Raw genomic sequence first — 18,332 nt, forward strand, 5'->3', positions numbered from 1 at the left:
TAGATAAAATGTTCTCCTTACAAACAGCTAAAAAATAATTAATGACAGCGTTTACTTTGTACAGAAAGTCAAGAGTAGATGCTGCATTGGTTTCACGCCGCTGGCTCCACCAAGTGACGTCAGCCCTGAAACTATGCAGCCACTCTCATGTGAACAGTCAGTCCACCACTTTACAAAAGAACCCCTCACAATTTCTCAAAAAATTCTGTATAGAGGTGACTACAATATAGCTGACGAGAAATTTCTAAACTAACAATATATGTTCAATGCAATGGAAATCATGCGTGGCCAAGACTACAAAAAAAAAAAAAACTATCTGCGTTCCTAAGTCATACAATATATCACACACGCACAGAAATATTCCCCATACCAGTAGGGTCTTTGCTGCCAAGCTGGAAAATATTCCAGGGGATCCTTTGAAACAAAGAAGGGAAAATTCTTGAAACAATACAAACAGTTTACAATGGCTGCCATATTTTGCAATAGGTACAGACTTCTGATACGGGGCTTCTGATGTGTTGCTGTACCTTTAAGGAGGAGAAAGCTGCCTCCAGCTGAGCCCGCTCTCTACTCTGCTATCTACACCATCAGCCAAAACAATAAAACCACTGACAGGCATCGGGGGTGGGATATAGAAGGCAACAAGTGAACAGTCAGTTTTTGAAGATGCTGTGCCAAAAGCAGGAAAATGGGCAGGAGTAAGGAAGGATGCAAGTGACTTTGCCAGGGGGCCAAATTGTGACGGATTCATGACTAGGTAAGGGCGTCTCCAAAATGGGAGGCCTTGTGGGGTGTAGCACCTAACAGAGATGGTCCAAGAAAGGACATTGGGTGACAGGGTCCATAAATTCCCAAGGCTCATTGATGCACATGGTGCAGGAGAAAGGCTAAACCATCTCGTCCAACCCCACAGAGGAGCGCTAATGTGGCATATAACTCGATATTATAATTTATAACTCTGGCCATGAGATGTGAAGTGTTGAAAGTGTTGAATTACAGTTTGCTGTGTAGTTGCAGACCTATCAGAGGGATATTCTGTCTACTCCTGACAATGCGTTAGTGTCTGAATTGAAATGTGGAGTATTTGGTGGAAGTTTGGGAAATGTTTTTACATATTATGAAAAATTTGAGAATGCTTTTCCATTAAAACCAAATTTTTAAAATACTTTTCAATTGAAAAAAATCATGAAGATCTTTTTGCAGTAAAGGAAATTTTTGGGGATATTTTTCCAGTATAGGAAACTTTTGGGGATGTTTTTCTATGAAATTGCACTCCTACAATGTGTACATCAATTATAACCCCATTGGGAGGGGTCAGTGTATATATCTGAGAGTTGCAAGTTGGAGCCCAGAAGTTGTCTTTGTTTTTCATCTCTCTGACAAGCTCTCAGGGGTGTGTAGATTCCTAATCTATGCTTGAGATGTTCACCTCAGGCTGTTCAGAATGTGCTGGTACCAGCAACAGGACTGGCTGCAATTATTTACTTTATGAAGTTCTGTTTTAAAGGATGGTTGCTGAAATTGACAATATATAGAATTTTTTTTTCTTTTGTTTACTTATAGCGTGAGAATGATGATTGTTATGCCAAGTGTTCAGAATGAGTATAATGAACAGATGTTATATAATGTCATAATGTGAAGGGTTGTACTGGGGTAAAGCTGATTAATCATCACCGCCATTGGCTGTTTCCGGCACCATAATTCCCCATTCAATCATGTATTGGAAGCTGAACCATTGACCACTTATAACTCCTCTTATGCAAGAAAGGCAGACAAATATGAATTTCTAATGAGGTATGGAGTAGCCAGCGTATAGAAGCCATTATACAACGGCAAAATACCGATTCCAACATTCACTAAGCAACCAAAACCGCCTACCTAATCATGGGTAGGTGCCCCCTCTATCACCAGAACAACTCTGGCCTGTCAAGGCACAGAACCCCACAAGACCTCTGAAGGGCTCCTTAGTATCTGACATGGGGGTCAGCATGGGCACTGTGTATTGTACTGTGTGCCAACCAGCTTCAAGTTTTCCAATTTCTGCTATAGTTATCAGACCAAATGGGCTAGCCTCTCCTTACACACATCAGTAAGGCTTGGGTGCCCAGGACCCTGTTGGAACACTCCACAAGACCCGCCATTTTGGAGATGCTTTGACCCAATTATCTAGCCATTGTAATTGAACCCTTGTCAAAGTCACACAAATTCTTGCGCTTTCTGTCAACAACTGACAGTTCATTTGCAACCCTCCACATGATACTTTTCTTACTTCCTCAAGTCTTGTCTTTCTGTGTTTGTTGAAATTGGACATCACTGCTGTTTATGTTACAATTAACCTACCCACAAGTTTACTAATGATTTTATAATTAGTCCTTACTATAAAAAAAAATTAATACCCATCACCATTATCAATATCAATTTTTAAAATGATATTTTAATCATTCAGAAATCCTGTCCCCCATCATCCAAGGGTCTTCAAAGGAAAACTCAGGTCTACAGTAATCTTAGAGCTGATTTTGTGTTGATTTAGTAACTATAGAAATGGCAAGGAGTTCTCTAGATTTTATCTTTTTTTCCTCCTAGTCTCTACAGGAAATCCATCTTTCCATCTGCTGGTACCAGCAGTCCAACAACTTTGGTCTTCATTATATACTATCGCCTCCCAGTGGACATTCCATGTCACATACATTATCCACAGGTGTACAAAGACACCAGACCTTTCACTGCTTAGGGCAGTATATGTACTTTGTTCTAATACTCTCAGAAGAGAATTACAATGCTTTCCATTGCATACAAATGTTTTATTCAGGGGAATACATAGACTCAAACTAAGCCAATGTTTTCCAAAGCTCTGTGCAAAAATTGGAAACAATTCAATGAAATATAGGCTTAAAAAAACTACTGTGATCTTGTTTAGAGCATCAATTTGTGACATGTTAATTCTGAACCCTGTATGATGCTGGAAGCATGAATACATCCATCAGTGACAATGCAGAAACCAATCAACGTCTGCATGCGATATGTCGCCTGTGGCTATAAGCATCTGAGCTTGTCTGTCATGTTCTGGATCATCAGGGGCACATTAATTTATATTGTCAAACCTGAATGCTTCTTGGCTGTCTTTCCAGAAGTCTGACATCTGTTTTACACCAGCCAACAATATTCTATGCTAGAACTTGTTAAATCAATCACATCATTTAATATCTATATTACGTCATATCATTCTTACCTTATAGGTCCAGCATCCAATTGTCCTAAATATGGATGCAGATTTATATCTTGTCAACAGTTCAATTCCTTTTCTTGTTGTTGTGTTTGCTCTGTTCTATTTTTTATAACTGTAAAGGAAAGATTTAAAAATATTCTCAAATTTAAAAAAATGGTTACAGAAAAAAAATGCAGCCTGTTGCAGGGTGAATCCTTAGAACACACTTTGATTGTGGTGCGTTGGGCACAAAGCAGGTGCTGCATGCAAATTAGTATATACAAAAAAATGTCCATCAGGTATTTTGACATTAGTATGGGCATTAATAGCATCCCAGAAGATCTAGGGCATACCTAGACAAACGGGTATATAATTGTGCCCTCGGTTAGTGCCCCTTCCTTATAGTGCCCTCAGTTAGTGCCCCAGGTACGGGGACCCTAGTTATTGCTCTCCCTAATTCCCACCTGTTATAGTGTCCCCCCTTATAGTGCCCCCATCTAGTGTCCCCAGGTACACCATCTTCACAGTTAGTGTCCTCCTTAACTGCCACCTGTTATAATGCCCCCAACCTATAGTACCTCTTGTAATAGTGCCCTCATTTAGTGTCCCTTGGCATAGTGTCCACAATTACTGCTCCCCTAAGTTCCCACTTGTTATAGTGTCCCCAGTTAGTGCCCCCTTATAGTGCCAGTTTTTATAAGTGCCCACATCTAGATACTCCGGTACACCACACAAGTTGGTGCAAGCTGTTAACTGTTATTAACCTGGTAACCTGTTACTGCCTTTTCCTAGCAACTCTAAATGTGACCTTCTGGGTCTTTTCAAGGTGTCTCCTCTGCACCCCCATGACACCAGAAGCCTGCAAATGAAGGTACAAGCAGGAAAGGGGGAGCGGTGATATACTTTCTAGCACATTCTTCTGCCAACTCTGCAGAAGTGGACATTTTAGAGGCACCCTTAAACAGATTCAGGGTACTTGTCTACAGAAAAAAAGTTTTATAATGTATTTGGTAAGTCAAACAGCAAAAATTGCACCTTACCAATCCTGAGACGTGGCAGCATTCATTTTCATGGATAAGAACATTTTCAGATAATTAAAATAATTGCTGATGTTTCCAGATATGCAGGATCTTTGGTACGTCTTCTGAGCTGCAAGCAAAAACAATGTTATCTTTTTTGTGAGAACTATTACTCGTCCTATACCCCATGTATGTACCCCATACCCCATGTATGTACCCCATACCCCCTGTATGTACCCCATACCCCATGTATGTATACTAAACCCCATGTATGTACCCTACATCCTATGTATATACCCTATACCCCAGGTATGTACCCTATACCCCAGGTATGTACCCAATACCCCAGGTATGTATCCTAAACCCTATGTATGTATCCTAAACCCTATGTATGTACCCCATACCCCATGTATGTACCCCATACCCCATGTATGTATACTAAACCCCATGTATGTACCCTACATCCTATGTATGTACCCTATACCCCAGGTATGTACCCTATACCCCAGGTATGTACCCTATACCCCAGGTATGTAGCCTATACCCCATGTATGTAGCCTATACCCCATGTATGTAGCCTATACCCCATGAATGTAGCCTATACCCCATGTATGTGCCCTATATCCTATGTATATACCCATGTATGAATGTAACCTTTACCCTATACCCCATGTATGTAGCCTATACCCCATGTATGTGCCCTATATCCTTTGTATATACCCATGTATGTACTGTGTACCCCATGTATGTACCCTATACCATATGTGTATGTACCCTATACCCCATATATGCACCCTATACCCCATGAATGTACCCTAAACCCCATGTATGTACCCTAAACCCCATGTATGTACCCCATACCCCTGTATGTACCCCATACCCCTGTATGTACCCCATACCCCATGTATGTACCCCATACCCCATGTATGTACCCTATACCCCATGTATGTACCCTTCACTCCATGTATGTACCCTTCACTCCATGTATGTACCCTATACCCCAGGTATGTACCCTATACCCCAGGTATGTACCCATTACCCCAGGTATGTACCCTTTACCCCAGGTATGTACACTATACCCCATATATGTACTCTTTACCCCATATATGTACTCTTTACCCCATATATGTACCCTAAACCCCATATATGTACCCTAAACCCCATATATGTACCCTATACCACATGATTGGAGCCTATACCCCATGTATATGCCCTATATCCTATGTATGTATCCTTTACCCTATGTATTTATCCTTTACCCTATGTAACAGGTGAACCAAGGCATAAATGTCCATAGCCCAGCCTCGGTGACAACCATGGCTTTATATACACAGGTTTGGTATATGATCAGTTTCTAAGGGATAGAATTTACAGTTACTTAAATAGTGTTGCCGAGCCAAAATAATGATAGATGGCTCTTTGAGGCAGTGTTTTTATAAAATAACTAAAATCTTTTTTTATATTAAAAAATAAATAAATATAATAACATACACACATATATGGGTTTAGTACTCCGACATTATGAATCTAGATACATTACATTGGGTTGGTTATAATGTACACCAACCCCAATAAAGGGGGGTCAATATAGGTAATTTGCCTGCTAACGGTCTCTCCCGACGTGTTTCACCCCCGTAGGCTTCCTCAGGGGAATTGAGACCTTGGTATATTGACCAGGTAACGATATAAGGTAAAAGGATAGAACCCCAGTAATTGAACTTGTACCCAAATGCCAGAACAGTACAAAAGGGAGATAGTGGTCTGAATGCACTTTGGACTGTATCCTAATTGGATATTGTGGATTATTTGTTAGAGTCGTTTGTGATGTAACATTGTCAACGAGGTTCCAATATAGAACCCAAATAGAGACATTTAATAAGGCTATTCCGTGTTGATAATTAGAGCATTCCCTTCCAACAATATAACCAAAAAAATGTCTGAGGGAGATTAGTGTTTAATCTGTGTTTGGGTTGATAACAGATAGGAGTCAGACATGGAGCGCTAGTGGTGGCCGTCCAAGGAGTTTATATACAAAGTGAAGTGAGTGGGCATAGCAAACCAGGAGCAGGGTTGTAAAGTAAATATAAAAGAAAAAAGCCTGAAAAAACCAATGCAGCCACCATGTTGAAGGACTGATTAGCGGCATGATTTAGATACAATTTAAAGTGGTTATTAGTATTTAATATAATTTATTATTATACATTTATTAATAATATTGCTTAGTCACCGTACTTCAAAGAATAAAATGACAGTACTTATGCTGGGCTAATGCTAGAATTTTATTCACATTAATAATATTCCTTGAATTTATCAAGTCCCAAAATTAAAATTCCACAGCTAATTACTTTTTTGTAATCAAGCAATATTATTCTATGTTACCAGCTAACATACCAGTCACAATCACCCACCTTACTTTCTAATAATGATGAGTAATTGCTGTTATTTTTATGATAATATGTCATTATGATAACAATAGGTATTGAGTGTGTAGACTGAAACCCGGGCAGCCAGAATGGCGCTGCGTTCCTGGCATTCAGTGTTGGGGAGTCTGTACTTTTTATCCATGTGAGGGCACCCCGGGAAAAGTTCATGTAGGGTGTGTATAGTGAGCAGAGAATGCGCTGGTACCAGCAACATGCTCACAGGAATGACAACTGATTGATAGGTGGAAGGTTCTTTCCTGTGTACTGGTACCAGCACATTCTCTCTATTATAACGAGCTCTCCGCCTACTCTGCAGCCATTCCAGGTAATCCAGCACAAACCGGCTACAAAGCATGAAAATAGACCAGGGTGGAGCTATGGCCTCAATCAATTTCCCATAATAACTACACACTGTTTATTTTCTTTACAAACACAATAAAAGAAGGTAAATAGAAACACTCATTGACCTTACGTGAATGGGCAACTTTGTGACCTGAAATGAATTCAGTGATTTTATTGCTGCAGCATAACGTATACTATAGGTATTAGCAGTATATTATAAACACATCTATATCCATATATAAACGGTCCATATAGAGAACTCTCTTCACCATTATTCACTTTGAGACCATTACAAAGAACAAGAGGGCACTCTATGTGTTTGGATGAAAAGAAGTTTAATCTCTGGATAAGGAAGGGATTCTTCACTGTAAGGTCTGTGAAAATGTGGAATCCGCTCCGTCAGGAAGTAGTTTCAGCAGCTACCAAAGATTGCTTTAAGAAAAAGCTGGGTAATTCTTGAAGCCCAGAATATACTTGGGGATTAAAGATTTTAGGTAAAGATAACAGAGACTGTTGATCCAGGGAACATCCTATTGTGTCACAGAATCAAAGAAGAAATTTTTTTCCCCTGTTGGAGCAAAGGTTTTTTTTGCCTTCCTCTGGACCAACCAAAGGTGCGTACACACTTCCAATTTTTATCGTTCCAATCGAACGACGAACGATCGATTGGGCAAAAAATCGTTCGTAAAAAAGTAACCAACGACGCCGACGAACGAGGAAAGTCGTTGGAAACGAACGACCGGACCGGCGGATCGGATTGGACGACGATCGTTGAACATCGTTCGTGTGTACGGTCGTTCGTTGATCGTCCATGTTCAGAGCATGCGTGATGAATGAAAGTCCGTTCACTTTCCTGTCGTGCACATAGTTCCTCTATCGCTTAAACGATCGTATCTATTGTGTGTACAATATCTACGAACGATCGTGTCGTTACCTCTATGTGCAGGATCGGTGCTATACGATCGTTCGTATATATCGTGCAGGAACGTTCGTCGTTCGTTTTCCGACGATAATAATTGGAAGTGTGTACGTAGCTCAAGTCTTATATCTGGGATATGTTTATTTCCCTAGTGGTTGAACTTGAAGGACTTATGTCTTTTTTCAACCTAACCTACTATGTAACATCATATACATATATATATTGCAAATCTGTAATGAAAAAATCTCCATCATTTTACTGGAAATTACCTAGATTGATAAAGCTAAACTCAAGAATGCTGGCTTAGGTCTAGGGGGATGTACATAGAAAAGTTTACTTACCACATTTCTTGCTCCCATGATGGATCTTCTATCCAAGTACCATGTTGTATGTGCACCATTAGCATCCTTTCTTGTATGGGATGGTATCCATGCCTGCGACTGAAGTTTAGAGAGGTTTATGGAAAGAGCCTGTGGGAGATTGAGAATACAGTTAGTACTCTTGCATGTTACATTCCCTCCATACAACAGCATTTAATGCCTACAAGTGAGGGGGTAGCCCTACAGCAACACAATTTTTTTGGCACGTACCAGGTTCAAAAATTGATTTTTTTTCCGATAGCATAACTTTAGAGTCCCTCGTTTATTCCTGGTAGAGTATTAGATGTATAAAGCAGACCCAGAAACCTTGTCCACCAGGCCAATGTGAATGAGTTGTGCTCCTGAACTAAGCCGCCAGATGGTGCTATGTATATGACAGGTATAGGATAGTTAGCACCGGGGGACATTCTTCACATAATGCAGGGTAATGGGGATATTAGGAGTTAACAACAGCTATATAATGACGGCTATTTAGTGTGGTATTTAGGTTTGCCAGGGGACAGATTCATTCAGAATCTAGGAAGATTTATACAGGTACAAATATAATTGAGTACAATAGAATATGTATGTAGATAGATGCCCTGTGTTCCCTTTACCCATATCCTAGTCTCTTACAATCACCTTATCATCCTTATCCTTTTAGACTTTCCATGGTCTCATTTTCCCTTAGTAAAAATAGATTCCCTGTCTTCCATCCATTTGTATAGCCTCTGGGTTCCCCATTCTCTTCCAGTTGCTCCTCTCCTAGAGTCCTACAATATTCATCCCTTACCGCTTAGATTTCTCATGGCCTTGCCTTTCCCCTTTTCTGGGTTTTATACTTAGCACACTTTTTCTTGTATCAAACAATTACTGTTTCTCATTATCTTCTTATTCCAACTTTCCTGATACAAATTAACCCCCCATCATTATAATAATGCCCTGTGACATTTCCCTGCCTATAGGCTTTTCAACCATTAGTTGCTTTGCTACATGTAGATTCTTTACATCTATTTCATTTTAATTATTCCAATTTAGGCTATTGTAATTGTAGCCTTTTTATATCTTTCAAAGACCAATACATAAATAATGTAAATATTTGATAAATAAAACTTTTTGTATAGGAACATAGATTACTTCTTGTGTTATTCTGGTTCCAACCCATGACAGTGTAAAATATAAGCAGAAACAAAACTGCAGCTTGTATTTCTGCAATGGCAAATATGCAAAGGTAAATGTTAACATGCATATGGACAAAGGTAAATTGGGGACAACCTACATTGTACTGCTGCTCTTATATATGGGAGAATTTTCTACAGAAGGGATAATGTCCTGAAACTTTTCCTCATTTTTTAGTGCAGAATACACTTTTCTGAAAGACCCACTGACACTTCTTCAGCTCTGTTCCTGAAATGTTACAATCCAGCTGACTTACATATTTAGTTCCCCCTGTACAGAAATTATAATAGAATTTTAGTTACCAATTACGATCCTCATCTTTTATTCATCAAACAAGTTTTGAAAATAGTGTGAATGTTCTCCTTGAGGTAGCTGAACAGTATTATTAACATTACTACTAATGGACTGAATCCAGTACCAGGTATAATTAGATTAGTAGCAGTAAATAAAACATTTAATTGGTGCCAAGAATCACCTAAGGCTTTGAAAGCGGAGTGTACCCAGCAAGCTACTTGTGTAATAGTGTTTATTACCATAGAACACATGTCCTGGATTACATGCCAACCTGCTGAAAAAATCTGACAGCTCCAAATGAAGGCTTGCGTGTGGTTTTATATACCTGCAGAACTTGATGAATGAACTTTGCTCCATATTCTGGTTAAATTATAGTCCTATTGTGTACTCCTAGAGGATTCTGAGAATGTCATTCCCTCTTCACAGTCATAAGATTGTACAAGTCATTGGGCCCGATTTAATAATGCCCTCCAAGGTTGGAAAGGATATACTTGTATCAGTGAAACTGTGTGATCCAGCAAACCTAGAAATTAATTTCTTCAAAATCATTTGCTAGCAAATGTTTTGAACTCTGGGCAAGATCCATTCCAGGTTTGCTGGATCACCCAGCTTCACTGATGAAAGTGTACCCTTCTCCAGCCTTAGAGAGTTTTAATAAATCAGATCTATGGTGTCAATAACCTTTTTTCCTGAAATGTGCAGCTGGAGAACCTTGTGTGGCAATAAAGTGGCTTTTCCTAATACTGCTAGTGGACTAATACTGGCATCAATTACTGACTTGGAAAATGTAACTTATTGGATTGTTATGATGGTTAGCCATCCAGTATTTTGTAGAAGGAAGGTCAATCATGACGGCCACCATGTTCTCTCACTACAGGTTTCCTTTAAACATCTCCATTTAGACCTAATTTGCAGCTGAGCAACCTGCAGAACCAGTGATCAGTGCTAGGAAGTGAGACTTACCTTCACTGCATTGCCACGTGACTAACCAACACCATGGCAAAGAGACAATACTTCCGGACAGTGCACAGAGAGGAGGGGATTGCTGGCCTGATGACAGGTAGGTCTGTAAGACATAGCAATAGAGCCGAATACAACTAACAACAAGACAAGGGAATACCGATGAGCCTGTCAATATATTTAGCATCAGTGGCTGAAAGTTAGAAGTTTTGTAAAGTTGTTCCACAGAAGTTTGTTCAAAATTTGCTGAATGGAGGCGTCACGATTCAGGGAAATAGGGTTTCCAGCTCTCTTATTATTCTGGGGACAACAGTTTAATGACCTGCATTGGCCATCAATGGTTTTTCACTTCCATCCCTCCTGAATAGTATCTCAGTGCATAACTACTGGGCATAAAGTTGGCACAGATTCTACAATGGTTGGCAGAGAAGGTACAGGATGAGCAGATAATCTATGTGAATACGAACATATGAACACTTTTACTATCTAGAGCCAGGTGAATGTATTATCATACTGCAAGCACTTTCCAATGGATTTCCAAAATTGGGATTATTTCTAGGAAAAATTCTATTCAACATATTGCTCTGCTATACTGTTACATTTATTATCACAATGATTTGCAAATATGGATTATGATTTAAACACATTCAGAACATTTTTATTAAATTATGTTGTTCCAATACATTTCTGCAATACAGAAAGTTACTGAATACAATATTAAATTCTGTAGTTGTCTATCACATGTATGTAACCTGACATACCATGTGACTGTAAGATAGCCATTCGTTTTACCAGGTGGTTGGACACAGAGATACGATTCAATCAACCCAGACTAAAAAAAAAAAATTTGTAGTCTGTGCAAAAAGACGAAGGAGCAGATAGTAGGGAAAAAGTTGCTGATGCATCCAACAGAGAACAATAGCAAGTCATGTTTTGCTTCAGATTACCACTTTGTGCTTTTATAATTCTCTCCTCTCTGCCTTAAAATAAGAGTTTCTGTTGTCTATTGTTAATGTTATCTTTATCAATATGTTACCTAAAATTAGCCCTGCACCTAATGTGCTGATTGGCTTAACCATTGGGTAAATGGGCATTATTCTATGCACTTGTTGCTTGCTTCTTATAATTTGTTTATTCAATGCAGCAAGATTGATTTGTTTTGTAGAATTAATGAGACCCTACTGGTCCAATGAGTACACAACTAGTGAAGTGAATAAAGTGAATATAACCTCTTGTCCAATCCTTTTTTTTTTAAAGTATAAATGCAATATTGCTATCATATAATACAGAAGATAAAATGACTTACCTTCATGGTGAATATAAGACGATAAGTGTCTCTCTTTTATATTACACTATATTAAACCCTGTATTATACTCACATACCCAGGAGCGCTCACTAATAAGTTACAAAGAAATAAGAACTCACAAATGATGTCCAGCTTTGAAAAAGAATTGCAGTTCAGCTCCAAAAGCATGTACAGTTTTTTTTCATCATTTAAATTCATATTCATTGAAAACGATTTACAACAATGATTTAGACAGAGGCTTCTCCCGGATCTATCTGTAGAAGGGACAGAATTAAATGATTATATAGTAATCAGTGTCATTTTTTTAGCACAGTTTTCCCCTGAATCAGTTGTGGATGGTGGTAAATATTGATGTTGGGATTCCAGTGTCACTTTGTCATCTGATAAAGATTTATCAGTCTTGAGTTTGATGTGTTCTTATGGTTTTATGGGACGTTTTCTTATAGGTGTGCTCTGTTTTGCTGTCACTGTTAAAAACCAAAATTAAAGTAGTAAATAATAATAATATGATCTAACATAACAAGTCATACATACAGAATAATTCTTCTTACCATCAGAAGGAGCAGAAATCACCACCGTGCTTTTTCGGTTTGACTTTTTGGATTTGGATCTGCGACTCGAGTCCTTGGATTCTCCCCAGTTTCCTAACTTTGCTAAAGCAATAAAATAGTTATAATCAGTGTTTTATATTAATATTAGTTTTGGACCGTGATCAGAAAACAAGGTTTTACTATTCTCTGGAACTTCATTACAGACTTCCTGCTAACAGTAATAGTGCAATCACTCTTTATATTCAGATTTCAGCAGATGCTCTTAAGCTAGGTACGCAATAATTATCGTTAGAAAATGAATGACTAACGATTATGCACGATTATTTTGAACGATCATATTGTACATGTTGTAACAATATGATTGTTCAAATATAATCCACCAATAATGTACACACACTAAATACGATTGTTTAAACAATGGAGGAAGTTATATGTAAAGGAGAAAGTGTACTGCAGAACCATCACACAATCACACAATCGATAGTGAACGATCGTCGCTCAATCAGATGCGCCGGGGTGGTCATTCGTTTCCAGCGGCAATCCTCGTTGGTCGGCGTCGTTGTGCACTTTTTTTGTTAACGATTATCATGCGATCCGACGTTAGTCGTTCATTTCCAACGATAATTATTGCAAGTCTGTACGAAGCTTTAGATTGTATTTCTTAGGAGTGGGAAGACACAATTAGCATGGTTTATTAAAGCTCTCCAAGGCTGGAGAGAATACACTTTCACCAATGAAGCTGGGTGATCCAGCATACCTGGAATGGATTTCTTAAAAGTCATTTGTTATTTGTTAGCAAATGTTTTTAATCCTTTACCAGATCCATTTCAGGTTTGCTGGGTCACCCAGCTTCACTAATAAAAGTGTATCCTCTCCAGCCTTGGAGAGCTTTAATAAATCAGACCCAATGGGCTTGCTTTATTAAGGGTCACCAAGGCTAGGGAGGATACACTTTTATCAGTAAAGCTGGGTGATCCAGTAGATTTGGTCCAGTATTGAAAAACATTTGCTAACAAATAGCAAATGACTTTCAGGAAATCCATTCTAGGTTTGCTGGATCACCTAGGTTCACTGCTGAAAGTATATCCTCTCCAGCCTTAGAGAGCTTTATTAAATTAGGCCCATTGTGTCCTTCTACTCCTAAGAAATCTGAGAGCACCTGCTGAAATTTAAATACAATAAGCTAAGTTGGAGTTTTCCAACCCATTTTTGTCATTCCTAAGATTAAGTGGTACCTTGTTGTTACCTTAAGCAGAGTAAGTACACAGGCAGACTTGAGTTTCATCCAGGTCAAGCTGCACCAAAAAAGGAAAATCTTTAGGATGTCAGAGTTTTGCTGCCCCAGGTCATAGCAAGTAGTTCACTTAATATAGGAAAAGAACAAAAAAGGTGAAAGATGAGGATTTATCTATCTGCAGATCGTTGTAGTAGTTTATTAACTAAAATACAGAGAATGGAAAAACAACTCTATACTTTAGGTATCTGCACCTATTTCAAATATTTACAGACCATGCAGATCCTTGGACAAAGTTTCTGCACACCATTCTAGATATATCCTGTACCAGGTATAACTTTGTGTATCACAGGTAGGTAATTAAACATCTCACCCATGCACATGTTTTTCAATAAAAAGATAGATTTAAAGAGAATTGTTAATAAGGTTGGAGGACAATGAAATAAACCTTTGGCCCAAGTCTGATACCAGTCACCATGATCCCATCTATTGACTTATAACACCCCTAGCAAGTCGCTCTCTGCTGGTTCTAGGTTGTAGAATTTATGGCTTCACAGCTGCCAAGAGCACACGCCTGTTGTTAAATTACAAGCGTCTAATGGATGCAATTCTGTGAAATATAACCTCTACTGAGAATGCAATATGCCCAGTATTTTGGGAAAATTCCAAAATCAGAATGACATTTTCCACAGTATGAAGTACAGTCCCAAGTGCTATTCATATGACTTCCACCACTGCACTGAGGGGGGAAAGAATTTCACTTTTAGTATTTCCAAGGGGATCTTACTAATGAAGCAAAGAGTACTTCTTTTTGGTTACAGTAACCCAGACTTGGTAATAGGTTAATAGTTTTAGGTAGAAAGACAAAGAGAAAAGAATGGGGTTTTGAGTGGCTAAACTTCAAAATATATTTAAATATATTAATATTTAATTATTAATAATATATTGTCTTTCATTTTTGATATATTACACCTGGGGTAGGCAAACAATATACTCATAAAGTAATACGTTATGCACTTTCCTCTCTCTCCTATTTTTTAATAGTTTTAGTTATCTCACTGAAGAGATTAATAACGAGAAATATTCATTAGAGGGGAAGAAGAAACAAATGAATAATATGAATACTAGGATTCTAAAGGGTCTTGAAAAATCCATGAGGCATGGCTAAATTCAAGAAATCAAAGGGATCTTTCAACAATTATGATTCCATATGATACTAATGTATGGTTGTAGGTGTCTCTAACTATAATATATTGATTTTTTCCAGCCCCTAAGAATATTTACTATACAGAAGAAATGGGGAAAAAGGAACACAGAAGGGGTTTTTTGCCAACAAAACCCTTACAGTCTTCTTTTCTTCCCCATTTCTTATCTATTCTATATGTTACATCATAGTTACATAGTGAGTCAGGTTGAAAAAAGACATAAGTCCATCAAGTGTAACCCCTAGGGAAATAAATATATCCCAGATATAGGACCCTATAAGACATAGTTGGTCAAGAGGAAGGCCAAAAAAAACCCCGGGTACAATTTGCTCCAACAGGGGAAAAGAATTCCTTCCTGATTCCGAGGCAATCGGATGTTCCCTGGATCAACAGTCTCTGTTATCTTTCCTTAAAAGCTTTAATCCCCAGTTATATTCTGTGCTTCTAGAAATCATCCAGCTTTTTCCTAAAGCAATCCATAGTAGTTGGTGAAACTACTTCCTGAGGGAGCCGATTCCACATTTTCACAGACCTTACAGTGAATAATCCCTTCCTTATCCGGAGATTAAATTTCTTTTTCTACAGACGCAAAGAGCGCCCCCTTGTTCTTTATAATGATCTCAAAGTGAATAATTGGGAAGGGAGTTCTCTATATGGACCATTTATATATTATACAGGGTGATCATATCCCCCCTTATAAGTCTCATCTCAGGGGAGAATAGATTCAGTTCAGCTAATCTCTCCTCATAGCGGAGCTCCTCCATTCCTTTTATTGGTTTAGTTGTCCTTCTCTGCACTCACTCCAATTCCACAATGTCCTTTTTGTGAACTGGTGCCCAAAACTGGACTGCATATTCCAGATGTGGTGTGACCAATGCTTTGTACAGGGGCAGGATTATGTCTCCATCTCTGCAGTCTATTCCTCCTCTAATACATGAAATATAATTGATATGATAGACAACAAACTGTTTTAACTTGGTTTTAAAATGAAGAAAAGAAGGGTTTGAAAGAAAGAAATTGTTAAATGTTGTCACATCCCATAGCTGTTCTGGCCTCCATCAACAAGACAGGAAGTAATGGACTTTTCCCAGTAGCATCTATGTTTAAATTACATCGTCCTGGGTCCCAATAATCATGAATATTAGCATAATACTCAATACTTATGGTATGAACAGGATTTATGTATCAATAGTAAATTAAGTGTAATTAAGCTAACTTTGACATTGTTATGCAACATACTAGATGTTATTATATTGCACGTATATGAAAACATCTCAATAATGTCCTAAAACAAGTCCTTCCACAGTCTATTTAAGACAGTGTTCTATAACGGTGCACACTGTGTGATCTTTTGTTTGGAATTTTACCAAGAAATTTGGTGTTCACAATGTTGTCATCGTTCAGTAAAGGTGTAAATATGACATCAGGTGAGTCCTGAGGCCCTGAAGAGAAGGAAACAATTATAAAGGTTAGGAATGGGCGCTCCCTGGCTGGAACAGACCACAAATAATGCAAACAGATCACATACACATCACTTACTTGTCACAGCGAGCAGAACACAAGTCTCCCTCTCGTTGAGAACCTCATTGGCGTAATGCTGCTGATTTTCCAGTAAATTTTTCACTTGGCCATTTTCATCTGCAAGATCCACTTCACCTGCCCAAGGTTAAAGGATTTAAAGGCCTAATAAAAGTATATATGTAACCTGAATTTCTTAAGGATCCTACAGACACTAGATTCTTGCTACAATTGTGAAAAGCATCTATGTCAGATTGCGAAATGACCCAAGGCTATTGTTTTGGGGAGGAAGCACAAGGGACTGTTCATTCTCCCCAACCCTCTTCATACAGGTCTGAGCAATCAATAGGACCATATCTGAGTCTATGTGGGGAAATGTAAATATTTATGATGCTAATTTAGTGTACTAGGTTTAGCACAATAGTGATTTTGAGGTGAAGTTATCCCTAAAGCCACTTACAAGCCCCCGCCATAACATAGCATCACCCAAAAGTCTATTCTCCTTCTATAGAACCTAATTTGAAGACCACATAGCTGTTGTAGGACACACAAAGACATTCAATCAGAAATATAAGTTTATTGAATGGCTGTGGCATTGTATAGAATTGCACAGTAAGCCTAGAGGCTGGAGTTTCGGGAGGACCTGGTATAATTCTGCTATGGTCCCTGAGGTTTATATCACTCCCTATCCCGGACATACCTTCATTGTCACAATGGCAGCAGCTCTTGATACTTTCCAGCAGAAGTTGCACTCTGCAATTGATGTTAAACAACATTTCTTCATTATCTGCAGAGAGAAATCACTTAAAATAATTAGAATGACTAAATGGAGGCTCATTAGCAGCTTCATGTAACTGATTTAAGCTATTATAAGTCTAAAATGTTGCTAAACCTTCTGAAGAATGAAGGAGTGATCAATGCTGCTTTTTGGTTAGAGGTCCCCAAAGCAAAAAAAACTGTCGGGGTTCTCTTAATACATCTCACAGTTCTCTAACCTTCTATGTCCATACCATATATTGTCTTGTGTGCTCCAAATCTGATCCTGTGCAGAAATACAGCTTTACATACACTAAATCACCCCTTACAGATACAGCAAAAATAATATGATAATCATATTATCTTTTATCTACAGTTCTATTCTAAAAGTGGGTTGCAGAAGGAGGATTTTTATTGACAGAATGCACATTTCTTGGGTAGTTCTGGAGCTGCTGGCTCATAGCAAACACCAGAGGACATTTTTTTGCAGCATTGGAGGACATCTAACAATTGAAGTATCTGCAACTTCTTGTCTCTGGCTTCAGTGCTCTGAACAAATATGTAGCAAGTGAAATCAGAATTCGTCTATCCCCTTTCCAAGTCAGAAGACTGAAGCCAAGGGATGGATAGGACAGACATCTAATGTTTTTTAATAAATTAGCTTGCCTATTTATGATGACACAAGTGTCAGTTTCACTCATGCACAAATTCTAATATTTGGCGATACATTTCCACTTACCTCCATAAAGGACTGTTATAAACATGTTTGCTGATTTCTTAAAGAAGTCAAATGGTTATCATACGTTCCTCTTCACTCTCCAGTTAGTTTATGAAAGCAGTTAGTTACAGCAGAAGTGTGGAGTGAAAACACAAGCAATCACCAGGGAGAGAGAGTGGAACAGCCATCCATTAGTGCTTGTTTACCAAGCATCCTCTGATTACTGAGTAAATAGTTCTCATTATTAAATAAGAGGCTCAGCATGCAATCAGCTTAGCTTGGGCTTTACAAAGTTTGGTCTCCAAGGTGTTGCTAGTGATTGGTGCCAGGAAAGCATTAGATC

The 18,332-nt window shown here is 38.5% G+C and overlaps 1 protein-coding gene across 10 annotated transcripts in view; it reads right to left on the minus strand.

Moving 5' to 3' along the window:
- Positions 1-18,194, minus strand: part of LOC140340306 (uncharacterized protein CXorf65-like) — a 43,411-nt gene extending 25,217 nt beyond the window's left edge. For 6 of the 10 annotated variants that reach the window (XM_072425381.1, XM_072425385.1, XM_072425379.1 and 3 more), the window contains exons 1-8: positions 18,011-18,194; positions 17,216-17,302; positions 16,537-16,653; positions 16,365-16,439; positions 12,559-12,660; positions 8,250-12,474; positions 4,246-4,354; positions 3,230-3,338 (exon numbers count right to left, since the gene is read on the minus strand). In XM_072425381.1, the coding sequence (XP_072281482.1) occupies positions 12,425-12,474; positions 12,559-12,660; positions 16,365-16,439; positions 16,537-16,653; positions 17,216-17,302; positions 18,011-18,035 (456 nt within the window). In that variant the 5' untranslated portion in view covers positions 18,036-18,194 and the 3' untranslated portion in view covers positions 3,230-3,338; positions 4,246-4,354; positions 8,250-12,424. Of the gene's footprint in view, positions 1-370; positions 415-3,229; positions 3,339-4,245; positions 4,355-8,249; positions 12,475-12,558; positions 12,661-16,364; positions 16,440-16,536; positions 16,654-17,215; positions 17,303-18,010 lie in introns of all 10 variants that reach the window. The other 4 variants (XM_072425383.1, XM_072425380.1, XM_072425382.1 and 1 more) reach the window with 4 other exon arrangements.
- Positions 18,195-18,332: the final 138 nt, after the last annotated feature.

Source organism: Pyxicephalus adspersus, chromosome 11 (genome assembly GCF_032062135.1).
Source record: "Pyxicephalus adspersus chromosome 11, UCB_Pads_2.0, whole genome shotgun sequence".
NCBI classification, from domain to species: Eukaryota; Metazoa; Chordata; class Amphibia; order Anura; family Pyxicephalidae; genus Pyxicephalus; species Pyxicephalus adspersus.